Source organism: Lutra lutra, chromosome 2 (genome assembly GCF_902655055.1).
Source record: "Lutra lutra chromosome 2, mLutLut1.2, whole genome shotgun sequence".
Lineage (NCBI taxonomy): Eukaryota > Metazoa > Chordata > Mammalia > Carnivora > Mustelidae > Lutra > Lutra lutra.
Genome location: NC_062279.1, coordinates 180,375,340 through 180,388,553, shown reverse-complemented (window position 1 = coordinate 180,388,553; position 13,214 = coordinate 180,375,340). Strand labels below are relative to the sequence as shown.

The 13,214-nt window shown below is 34.5% G+C and overlaps 1 protein-coding gene across 1 annotated transcript in view; it reads left to right on the top strand.

The window, feature by feature from the left end:
• The window catches only part of GABRG1 (gamma-aminobutyric acid type A receptor subunit gamma1), a 71,170-nt gene that overhangs the window by 14,431 nt on the left and 43,525 nt on the right, over positions 1-13,214 (top strand). Inside the window, exon 3 of the mRNA XM_047719211.1 lies at positions 979-1,127. Coding sequence (XP_047575167.1) covers positions 979-1,127 — 149 coding nt within the window. The remainder of the gene's footprint in view (positions 1-978; positions 1,128-13,214) is intronic.

The following is a 13,214-nucleotide window of genomic DNA, read 5'->3' as shown; positions in this document are numbered from 1 at the left end:
GGGACTGAGATGTACTAGATGTACTAGATGTTCAGTCTAGGATGATCATACTCATTTGAAGATGGCATTCTTTATGAGTAATAAAGAGAAGAGGAGTTTGTTTTATTTTTGAAGAATTGTAGATGAATATATATATTGCTGCATTTTCTACCACGGTGCAGAATTAAGCTGAATCCATATGCTTGTTAAACACGACGGTATAGTGAGAAGACTTGACTGGAGAGTTAGGACTTGATTCTCAGCCTTGCTAATAAGTGAGTTTGTGCATTGGCTAGTTCTCTACTGTCTTCAGTTTTCTCATTTACAAAATAAAGGCAATGGTATTACTTGATTTCTAAAGTCTCACTTCTAATCATAAAACCTGATAGTCATGCCCCTCTCCATAAATGTGGCAGGTCAGTCACCCATTCATGATTTGATGACAAGATAATCTTTGACAAATTCTTGGAATGTATACCTGAGTTCTTCTGAATTGAAAGGAAGAATCATAGATGTGTTCAATACTTTTTCCTTTATTCTTCTTTTTTACACATGCATTTTTAAATATCTCACCAGTTATTACAAATTTTCTTGTATTTATTTACCTTTTATTTTTGTATTTTGGGGTATGGTGGTTTAGAGTCACCACATACAGTTGTGCAGAGTGTGTACTGTACAAATCTAAGACTGCCATTCACATTTTCAGTGCCTAATCTCTATGGCCTTTAATAACAGCTGTGGTGGCTAAGATTTAATTTATTATTTCAATATTATGTGTTTCATTTCTTGTACTGAATTCTTAATTTTGAGTATTATTATAATAGGATGGTTCATAGGAGGAAAGCATTAGCCTTACCGAATGTTAAATATTATTAATGCCTGTTTTCATCTTACTATTTCCTAACAGGAATTATAGGAATTATGATTATCTAATACTGTGTTTTTCAGTACAGAATTTAGTTGAACTTTCTATCACTCGATTTTTTTTTAATTATTTAGTGTTGATAAAGTGGATGACGAAGATGATGAGGATTTAACAGTGAACAAAACCTGGGTCTTGGCACCAAGGATTCATGAAGGAGATATAACACAAATTCTCAACTCATTGCTTCAAGGCTATGACAATAAACTTCGCCCAGATATAGGAGGTAAGTTTGAGTTATGTTGGGATTTTGGTGACCTTATTTTGGTGGAAACCTACTTTACTCATATTATTTTAATCATACAGTTCATATTCCTTGAATATCTGATGTATGTCAGAGACTGCTAGGTTTAATAATTAATTGGCACTGTTGAGAAATTCAGTCTGATGTGGGAAGAAAGGCATACAAATATTTCTGAAGTTATTATTTTACAACTGCTACAATAGAGGGTACAACAGCCAAGTTTTGATAAAACTGCCTGAAAAGCTGAGTGGTATTTCATAAAAAAGAATGTTTAAAATGTAAGTTGGGGGATGCCTGGGTGGCTCAGTTGGTTAAGCTGCTGCCTTCAGCTCAGGTCATGATCCCAGCGTCCTGGGATCGAGTTCCACATCGGGCTCCTTGCTCAGCGGGAGCCTGCTTCTCCATCTGCCTCTGCCTGCCACTCTGTCTACCTGTGCTCACTCTGACAAATAAATAAATAAAATCTTTAAAAAAAAAATGTAAGTTGGGTTCTAATTTTGTGCAAATGCAGCACTGTTTTAATTAATTATAAACCTATAATAGTGTAGGTAATCCTACTTTTTTTCTTAGTCATTTGCATTTATGTATAAGTTTTATAATAATTAACTTCTAAGTCCCCCTAATGATATTAAAAACAAACAAAAATATAAACCAGCCAACATTTTCATTGGGAATACATTAAATCTATGGTCAATATGGGGAAATTGAGGGGCGCCTGGGTGGCTCAGTGGATTAAGCCGCTGCCTTCGGCTCAGGTCATGATCTCAGGGTCCTGGGATCGAGTCCCGCATCGGGCCCTCTGCTCATCAGGGAGCTGGCTTCTCCCTCTGCCCCTCGCCCCTTTCATGCTCTCTCTCTCTCTCTCTCTCAAATAAATAAACTCTTAAAAAAAAAAAAAGAAATTTCTAGTTTCTGAGGACAAAATAGTCCTTGTTCTTACAGAGTTTACACATCACTTAATGAGTTACAAATCTTCCTTTTCAATAGATACAATGTGTATCTTATCAATTACTTTCAAGTTCCCCTCAATTTTTCTGTGACTCTTAAACTGCTCTAAAAAATATAGTCAATTTAAAAAATACTTCCAGAGGGGCGCCTGGGTGGCTCAGTGGGTTAAGCCGCTGCCTTCGGCTCAGGTCATGATCTCAGGGTCCTGGGATCGAGCCCCGCGTCGGGCTCTCTGCTCGGCAGGGAGCCTGCTTCCTCCTCTCTCTCTGCCTGCCTCTCTGCCTGCTTGTGATCTCTCTCTGTCAAATAAATAAATAAAATCTTAAAAAAAAAATATGGGGAAATTGAAATCATTACCATATTGAATTTTTACTACACTAAATTCATATTCAAATTCATCATATATTTCTTTATTTATGCATTTATTTTTATTGTTTCCTGTGAAGAAGTATTGAATATATTTTACTAGATTTGATTCTATATATTTGGAATTTGTGTTGCAAGTGTAAATAGATTTTTAAAATTTTATTTTCTAATTTTATATTAGCAGTATATAGAAAAGTTATTTTGCATATTTATTTTGTCTACAGGAAACTTGTGAAATTTTTTTCTCACTTTTAATTGCTTATTGTTATATTTTGCTAGATTTTCTACAAAGATAATAACTTACAAATAATGACTACATTGCAAATAGTGTCTCTTTGTAAATAATGAATATTTTATTTTATTTCCAAAATTATACTTTTTTCATGTTATGTTGCATTGGCTAAGACTGGAGTAAATTTTAATAGTCTTGGGTTTTCCTGATATCAGGGAGAGCAATTCATATTTTACTATTAGGTATGATTGCTATAGGCTTTTTTTTTTTTAAGACAATCTTTGTAAATCCTTTCTCTTCTTATTTTGCTGGAGTTCTTTTTTCCTCCTTAATGTTTCAAATAATTTCTGTACATCTATCAAAATAATCATATCAATTTTATATCACCCCGTATTCTACTTACCATTTGTTCTGTAAGTAAGTGTCTGATTTTTAAACCTCAAACCAAATTTTCATTTCTGTAATAAATGGCATTTGGTTGTGATACAGTAACCTTAAAAAATATCACTAGATTCAGTTTGATAATGTTTTGTTTTGGAATTTTACATCTATGTTGATGAAGGACATTAGAGATTTATTTAACTTCCTGTAATATGTCTTTCAGTGTTGGAACCAAGATCATGCTAACTTCTACAAATAAATTCTGTTTTCCCTCACTTTTCATCTTTGAAAGAGTTTGTCTAAAATGGATGCTATTTCTTCCTTAAATATTTAGAGAATTATATGAAGTCATGCTGGCCTAGAGTTTAATTTGGGGAAGAATTTTTTTTTTTAATGATTTTTTATTTATTTGTCAGAGAGAGAGGGAGAGAGAGCGAGCACAGGCAGACAGAATGGCAGGCAGAGGCAGAGGGAGAAGCAGGCTCCCTGCTGAGCAAGGAGCCCGATGCTGGACTCGATCCCAGGACGCTGGGATCATGACCTGAGCCGAAGGCAGCTGCTTAACCAACTGAGCCACCCAGGCGTCCCTAATTTGGGGAAGAATTTTTAACAATTCAATTACTTTAATAGTTTTGTAAACTGAACCTCTTAAGGAATATAAATTTTCAAATTTGCTAGTTTTAAATTGTTTCATAATAACTTTTGTGATATTTTTAATGTTTTTAGTATCTGAACTTTTTTCCTCTTTATCATTTCTGATATTAGTAATCTGTTCTTTCATTTATGAATTAATCTTGAAAGACTTTCTCAATTCTATTAGTGTTATCATAAAATCAAAATTTGGCTTTGTCAATTTTTTCTGTTGAAAAACTTTCTTCTTTCTTTTTTTTAAGATTTATTTGAGAGAGAGAGAAAGAGAGAGTGAGCACATGCATGGGGGCAGGGTAGAGGAAGGGAGAGAGAGAATCCACTAGCAAACTACTAAGTGTGGGAGCCCAGCCGGGACGCTCCATCCCAAGACCCTGGGGTAATGACCTGAGTGGAAACCAAGAGTTGGTTGCTTAGCTGACTGAGCTGCCTGAGGGCCCTGAAAAATCTTCTTAAATTTCATTGTTTTACAACATTTGGCTTATTATGCTAATCTAATTTCCTAATATGCAATCTGCTGTTTTCTTAGATTATTTTAATTATTTAATTTTAAAGTAACACTTAGCCTTAATAAAATGGTATCCATACATGGAATTTCCACAAACCCTTTAACCATAATGTTAACATTTTATATAACCATAGAAATCTTAAACTAAATCAGGAAAATGATATCAAGAATACCATTAACTACTCTAGAAACATTATTCAAAATATGGCAGGTGCCTCACTAATGTCTTCTTATCTGTTTCAGAATTTTGACAAAGATCATACAATGTATTTTGTTCTCGTGTCTTTTTATTTTCCTCTGATCTGATGTAATTTCTATTTTTCTGTATGTTTCATAAACTTGATAACTTTGAAGAGTACTGGCCAGTGGAATGTCTGTCAGTTTGTTTGGTATTTTCATTACTCCACTGAGTTGATACATTTTTGCTAAGGATAACACAGAATTGATGGTGTGCCCTTTCAGTGTGTTGTATTAGGAGGTACATGATGTTAGCATATCTTATTACTAGTGGTATTAATTTTAACACTTGGTTAGTGTGGTTTCATGTAGGTTTCTCCACTGTAAAGTTATTATTTTTCCCCTTCTAGATTAATACATATGTTGTGAGGAGGTATAGTCAGGAGGATAGTCAACTATGTAAAAATTTCTCAGCCCATGTTTGTCCATTATCCATCAATGATTATTATCTGTAACAGTATTTATTACTGTGTTGTTTGCCTAGTGGCAAACTCATTATTATCATCATTATTATCATCACTCATTATTATCATCACTCCTTCTATGCATAATATTTGTAATTGTACTATAAGGAAGAGCTGTGTTTATCCTCCATTTATTTATTCATTTATACTCAGTATAGACTTATATATATGTTTTACTTTATAGCTTATAACCCATTACTATCATTATTTTGGTGATCAAAATAAATTTGGCACTGAAACTTCCAAATGTTTGGCTTCTGTGTCCCTTCATGTGTCTCCATCATTTTCTGATCATATCCTTACTTTTTAGTTGATAAGATATTCCCGGCTCATCTTGATCCAAGAAGTGAAATTCACCATTTCTCTAAGGTATTTAGAAATCAAGATCAGGGCAGTAGGTATATTCATTAATACTGGGTGTTAGTGCTTCTTAACCACTTCAGTGAGGAGAAATAGAAAATATATGTTCTACAAACACATTCACAGTTATCTATATTTCTATCTCTATCCCTTTTTACATGTATTGTAAACCATGAGTTCATACTGACAGCTCTGCTTCCGAACTAAACACCATGGGGTTCATTCTACTGTTTCCTATTTCCTTATTTGTAATTTCTTTTGTCAACAGTGAGACACCTGGCTCTGATTTATCCAAAGTATATTTTCTTATTTTTTCAATTCCAGTAAATATAAAATGTAGTTCTAAAAATTTAACATGCCATTTGACAATGAAAATAAATTAACTGGAATAAAATACTCAAGTACAATTATTTTCATCTTCAGTTTTACAGAATATAATTAAAACATTGTTCAACAAACTTAAGTTCTTATCTTCCCTATTTCCTTCAATGGTTATTTATTTTTTTTTTTTAAAGATTTTATTTATTTGTCAGATCGAGAGGAGAGCGAGCGAGCACAGGCGGACAGAATGGCAGGCAGAGGCAGAGGGAGAAGCAGGCTCCCCGCCAAGCAAGGAGCCCGATGTGGGACTCGATCCCAGGACGCTGGGATCATGACCTGAGCCGAAGGCAGCTGCTTAACCAACTGAGCCACCCAGGCGTCCCGGTTATTTTTTTTTTTTAAAGATTTTATTTATTTATTTGACAGAGAGATCACAAGCAGGCAGAGAGGCAGGCAGAGAGAGAGGAGGAAGCAGGCTCCCTGCCGAGCAGAGAGCCCGATGCGGGGCTCGATCCCAGGACCCTGAGATCACGACCCGAGCCGAAGGCAGCGGCTTAACCCACTGAGCCACCCAGGCGCCCCTTCAATGGTTATTTTATGCACTTTTAATACAGTTTGGCTCAAGTATTACTGGTTATATTCCACTTTGAGAGGAATTCATCCATGTCTACTTTTAGTACTTGCATCGTTTTATTTGTTTATATTTAATTCCCTAATCCATTTGGAGTTACTCTATGGTATGAAGTATGAATCTAATTTTTATCTTTACCAAGTGGCTTTTCTGTTGGCTAAGCATCATTTATGAAAGAAATCAATTTTTGCTTCCGTTAATTTGAGACACCCACTTTCTCATATATTACATTTTCTTGTGAACTTTGGTTATTCCTGATCTTTCTGTTCCATTCTCTCATCTATTTTTCTATTTGTCACTACACTATATTAATAATAGAGCTTAAACAGTACATTGAGGCTAAAACATTTTGTATTAAGTCTTGTAAGACTAGTTCCACCTTGTGATTTCATTTTGTTTTCTTTTTTTCTTTCAGTTTTTCTGTTTTGTTGTTTGTTTGTTTTGTTTGCTTGTTTTTTGGGTTTTGGGTTTTTTTTGAGAGGGAGAGAGGGAGTGGGAGGAGCAGAGAGAGGGAGAGAAAGAATCTTAAGCAGGCTTGACACACCCAGTGCTGAGCCCTACATGGGGCTCCATCTCACAACCCTGAGATCATCACCTGAGCCAAAATCAAAAGCCAGCTGCTTAACTGACTGAGCCACCCAGGAACCCTAATTTTACATTTTTTCATAAAATATATGGGCTTTATTAACAATAAATTTAGCTTCATTAAAAAACCCACAAAATTTGTATGTTTATTGGGATTGTGTTAAATTTGTAAATTAACTCTGGGAGAATCAGAATCTTCATAACATTGTTCATCGAATATGGGAACATGTCTTTGCAATTCTTCATATTTATTTTGTATCTTTCAGGAATATCTTAAAGATTTACTCATACAGGTTTTTCACATTTTTAAAATTGAGTCCTAAGTATTTATTTTTTTCCCTTCTGTAAAAGATAGTTTCTCAGCTATGTCCTCTACTGGTTATTAGATTTGTGTATCAATCTTAGTGATTTATGAATGCTTATTTTATACCTTACCACCCTCCTGCTTACTAACCTTTTATGATTTAAGCATTATCTGACTTTTTGAAATATGCTATCAAGATAATAGATAATTTTTTTCTTTACCTATTCATATGCAACAAATTGATGTCTCTTATCTATTAGCATTTATTAATATCTCTAATATAATACTGAGTAATGGTGGAGATTGTAACTTTACCTTTTTCTAGATCTTAATGGAAATGACTAATGTTTTGTCCTACAAAGATTTACATTAAGAAATCTTCCCTCAACTTTCTTGATTTTGTTTATTTTTAATTTTTATTTATTTGTTTTTTTGAGTAAAATCTTTTTAAAAATATATTATTTATTTATTTGAGAGAGAGAGAGAGCACACAAGCAGAGGGAGCAGCAGGGGCAGAAGGAGAAGCAGACTCCCCACTGAGCAGGCAGCCTGATGCCTGGCTTGATCCCAGACCCTGAGATCGTGATCAAGCCTAAGGCAGCCACTTAATCGACTTAGCCACCCGGGTGCCCCTTGATTTTGTTTTTAAATCAGGAAATTGGTATTAAAATTTGTCAAAGGCATTTTTAACATTTCTGAAAATAATTATGAATTTTTTTCCTTCTTATATCTATCAATATGGTATATTATATTAATTGAAACAATTTGCATCCTAGAGTGAAGCCTCCCTGGCCATGATGTAGTGTATACTTAATGAGGTGTTGTATTTTGTTTGCTAATGTACTATTTAGTATTTTGCATTGGTATTCATGAATGATATTCATGTTTCATTTTGTATTTGAGTACTTTCTTCATCTTTCTTAGATATTCTTTTAATAATTGTTTCATGATAGGGAGTTTTCATTTATTCTCAAAGGTCTAGCAATTTATTTAACTTTATTGACAGCTGGTCTTTGGAGATTTGAAAGAATTCCATTGTAAAATCATTCAGATCTCTTGTTTTTTTTGAAATAATCACCTTGTTTTCCTATGGAAATTGTTTTTATACTTTATACTCTGTCAAGATGAATTTTGGTAATCTGTATTTCCTTAAGAAAAATGTCGCTTTTATCTATGTTTTCAATTTTATTTGCAAAGCAGTCTTCAAAGTAGTCTCTTAGGATTTTAAAAAATTTCTTCTGCTTCAAACTTTACTTCTGCTTTTGTAATTTCTTTTTCTTTTTTTTTTAAGATTTTATTTATTTATTTGACAGACAGAGATCACAAGTAGACAGGCAGGCAGAGAAAGGAGGAAGCAGGCTCCCCACTGAGCAGGGAGCCCAATGCGGGGCTCGATCCCAGGACTCTGGGATCATGACCTGAGCCAAAGGCAGAGGCTTTAACCCACTGAGGCACCCAGGTGCCCCTGCTTTTGTAATTTCTTTATATGTTATATTATTGACCCTTTTTTTGGCCAAGAAAATTAAAATAGTGTTTTCCTCTACTTTGTTAATGTCTCCCAAAGCCCAGAATCCCATTTCTTAATGAGTTCTACCATTTTTTTATTAACTTCCTTGTAATTGCTATCTTGTCTTTATTATAACCTTCATTGTATTTTATTCTGTATTACTTCTTTCTTGTTTTTCTAGTTTTTGACCTGAGAATTTAATGATTTCTTCTCATTCTAAATTTTTATCATGTTCCTATCCATTTTTCTTGCTTCTTTTGTAGATTTTACCTCATAAAAGTAGCTGCTTTGTTATTTAGTTTAGAAATATCTTGGTTAATATCTTCATAATTACTTATGGCTTTAACCATTAAAAAGGAGACCTTAATTGTCACATCTAAAGCTTTTTGACTTAAATTATGTGTCATTGGAAGTATCATTTCCTGCTGCTTCTTATTGTTTCTATTTGTCTGGTATCTTTTTGCCTTCCCCATTAATTTTTGCCTTCATGAATTGCTTCATTTTAGCTGTGCTTCCTGTATGCAGCATATTATTAGGTTTTACTTTCTGAGGTAAAATGAAAACATCTTCTTCTTTTCATAGATAAATTAATTCCATTTCATTTGTGGCTATGACTGATAGGTTTGTTCGCAACACTTCCATAATATTTTAGTTATATTTGCTCTGTTTTTGCATGAGATGTGGATTATTTGGATTTCATTTAATAATACTTTTAGTTTAGTACTTTGAAAGTTTTATGTTTTTGTTCTAGTTTTCCTTCATATTTTTAACTTTCCCAATGGCATTAGTCCCTGTTTTTTTTTTTAACCTTTTGCTCTTTTGATTATCAGTTGTCATTGGTATCCTTTAAATCCCACCTACTGTGCACAGAGCAGTGAGCTTTTTCTATCGTTTCCTTCTCTTTTGCTGTATTATTTTTAGTCAACATATTTTCTGCTTTACAGGAATTATAACAGTTGTAAATTAGGTTCAGTCTCTTGTTTCAGTCTTTGTTTTAGTATTTAATCTGCCTTGACATATGTCAAAATACTCACCATTGGTCTTTTTTCTGAAGTTTTTCCAGTCCTGTCTTAAACTAGTAGCTTTACCAAAAAGTTTCTATATCTCAAAAACTTTTTTCCATTGACTTGATGCTTGTAGGACAGATTGCTGCATATGGCTTGTGCTTTCTTTCACTGTTTTCCTTTTATCAGGCTATTTCAAAGTTCTTTGCTTGCATATCATTTTTGAGAAATCTGATGCCAATCCAATTCTTTTGCCCTCATAATTTATTTCATCTTTTCTTCCTGGAGACCTTTTGAATATTTTTTTCAGTTGAATACTTATACTATATTAATAACACTAATTATCTCAGAGTTGTTCTTTTTGAGTAACTTTTATTCTAGGTAACTGATGGGTCTTTTAAAAGTGCAATGTCTTTCTCTTTGCCTCCATCCTTCCCTCCCTCCTTCCTTCCCCCTCTCCTTCTTTGCTACCTCCTCCCTCCTTCCTCCCTCTCTCCCTTTCTCTCTTTCTTTCTGTCCTTCCTTTCTTTCTTTTCTTCTTTCTTTTCCCTCCCTCTCCTTCTCCTCCCTCTCTCTCCCCTTCCTTCCCTCTCCCCTTCCTTCCTTCCTTCCACTCTAGTGTTTAATTTTGATTCTCTTCCATTTGCTTTAGTTTTCTTTTGCATGGGTTTCAGTTACATGTAAGCTAATCAATCATAATCTGCCTCCCTTCTGCTTGCCACTTTTTCTCTGAGTTCTCTCTTTATCTCACTTACATTCTCTTGATTTTCCCCCTTGCCTATTATTTGTTTTTTTAGTGTAATTATTCCTTTTTTGTTGTTGTTTTAGTTTGTTTGTTTTTTGTTTGTTTTCCTAATTCTTTTTTTAATTAATATAGTGTATAATTTGCTTCTGTCAATCATCAGTCTTACACAATTCACAGTACTCACCATAGCACATAGTCTCCACAATGTCCATAACCCAGCCACTTTATCCCTCCCCTCCCACCCCCCAGCAACTAAGTTTGTTTCCTGAGATTGAGAGTCTCTTATGATTTTTCTCCCTCCCTGGTCCCATCTTATTTCATTTTTTCCCCCTCTCTTCTGCCCATGACCCCCACCCTGCCTCTCAAATTCCTCATATCAGAGAGATCATATGATAGTCTTTCCCTGATTGACTTATTTCACTTAGTATAATACCCTCCAGTTCCGTACACATTCTTGCAAATGGCAAGATTTCATTTTTTAATGGCTGCGTAGTATTCTTTTGTGTTTATTTAGATCCCATTGTTCCTTTCTAATTTCCTTTCTCACCCTCCCTCTCCCACCAGATATAGGAGCGGGAGCAGGTGACTAAGTCTGGTACCTAAAGACAAGTTTAACTATAGAATGAGAGGCCCATCTTCTATTTTTCTAAGAAGACATTTCCAAAAAAGAATATATATATATATATATATATATATATATATATGTGTGTGTGTGTGTATATATATATATATATATAATTAAATATATGTATAAATTGCATTATATTATATTAAAATAGATAATTAAATATATATATTAAAATTCTCTTATGTATGTATATTGAATACTTGATATTGGTTATTGGCTACTGACTACATGAAATATGGTTAGTATGTCTAAGAGAAAAAATTTTTACTTTAATTTAATTTCTATTTAAATTTAAGTAGACATATGTACCATGCATAGTAGCTTGGTTAAGTAATAAATTACTTAACTGTTGAAGAGCTCTTTGGAGGCATTTTTTTTTTTCTATCCAGAATTTGTGATAGTATGGTTTCAGGCTTTGTGTATCAGAATCTATCGACTAAAGTATTGTATTGCACTTAAGAACTTATATATCCACCCTCAGTTTGTTTTGTGAGATTAAGAGTCACTTATGGTTTGTCTCCCTCCCAATCCCATCTTGTTTCATTTACTCTTCTCCTACCCCCTCAACCCCCCATGTTGCATCTCCTCTCCCTCATATCAGGGAGATCATATGATAGTTGTCTTTCTCCGATTGACTTATTTCCCTAAGCATGATACCCTCTAGTTCCATCCACGTTGTCGCAAATGGCAAGATTTCATTTCTTTTGATGGCTGCATAGTATTCCATTGTGTATATATACCACATCTTCTTTATCCATTCGTCTGTTGATGGACATCTAGGTTCTTTCCATAGTTTGGCTATTGTAGACATTGCTGCTATAAACATTCGGGTGCACGTGCCCCTTTGGATCACTACATTTGTATCTTTAGGGTAAATACCCAGCAGTGCAATTGTAGGGTCATAGGGTAGTTCTATTTTCAACTTTTTGAGGAACCTCCATGCTGTTTTCCAGAGTGGTTGCACCAGCTTGCATTCCCACCAACAGTGTAGGAGGGTTCCCCTTTCTCCGCATCCTCGCCAGCATCTGTCATTTCCTGACTTGTTAATTTTAGCCATTCTGACTGGTGTGAGGTGATATCTCATGGTGGTTTTAAACTGAGGGTTGATGGGGGGAGGGGGTTGGGAGAGGGGGGGTGGGGTTATGGATATTGGGGAGGGTATGTGCTATGGTGAGTGCTGTGAAGTGTGTAAACCTGGCGATTCGCAGACCTGTACCCCTGGGGATAAAAATATATGTTTATAAAGCTGTAAAAAAAAAAAAAAAAAAGAAAGAAAGAAAGGATGAATCCCCAAGTTTTGTAGCAACATGGACGGGACTGGAAGAGATTATGCTGAGTGAAATAAGTCAAGCAGAGAGAGTCAATTATCATATGGTTTCACTTATTTGTGGAGCATAACAAATAGCATGGAGGACAAGGGGAGATGGAGAGGAGAAGGGAGTTGAGGGAAATTGGAAGGGGAGGTGAACCATGAGAGACTATGGACTCTGAAAAACGATCTGAGAATTTTGAAGGGGTGGGGGGTGGGAGGTTGGGGGCACCAGGTGATGGGTATTGTAGAGGGCACGGATTGCATGGAGCACTGGGTGTGGTGCAAAAATAATGAATACTGTTATGCTGAAAAAATTAAAAAAAAAATAGACATAGAAACTTAGAAGTCAAAAAAAAAAAAAAAAAAAGTTGCCAGGCATTTCATCAAGTGAACAGTCCATTAAAAAATTTTTTATACTCTGTTGGATATTTAGTCTACTTTTTTCCCAATCTTATGTAACTCATTGCTTAATTAAAATTCACTGTGTTTATAAAAAAAAAGAATTTATATATCCATATGTACCTTGTTATCCATATATATCCAAATATCTATGTGTCCATATGTAACCTGAAGAAGGAGATGGTGAGTGTTAGTTGACATTTCCTTGTTAAAAAGGCCTGGGAAAAAGTATCTGGACCCAAAGTGGTATATTTGGGTTGAGAAACCTTGCTGTCTACTCTAGGGCAAGAAAAACATATTGGTTATGGTTCTTTCAAAACCTGTGTGTTATAATGGTAATATAGAAATCAGTGGGGCTATTTCTTTTTTTTTTTTTAATGCCTATTCTGTTACAATAGAAAAGACTGTTAAACTTACATTCTAGCATTAGAGATTTTAATTGACCTGAGTTAATTTTTAATTACCCTTAATTAATTAATCTGAATTAAT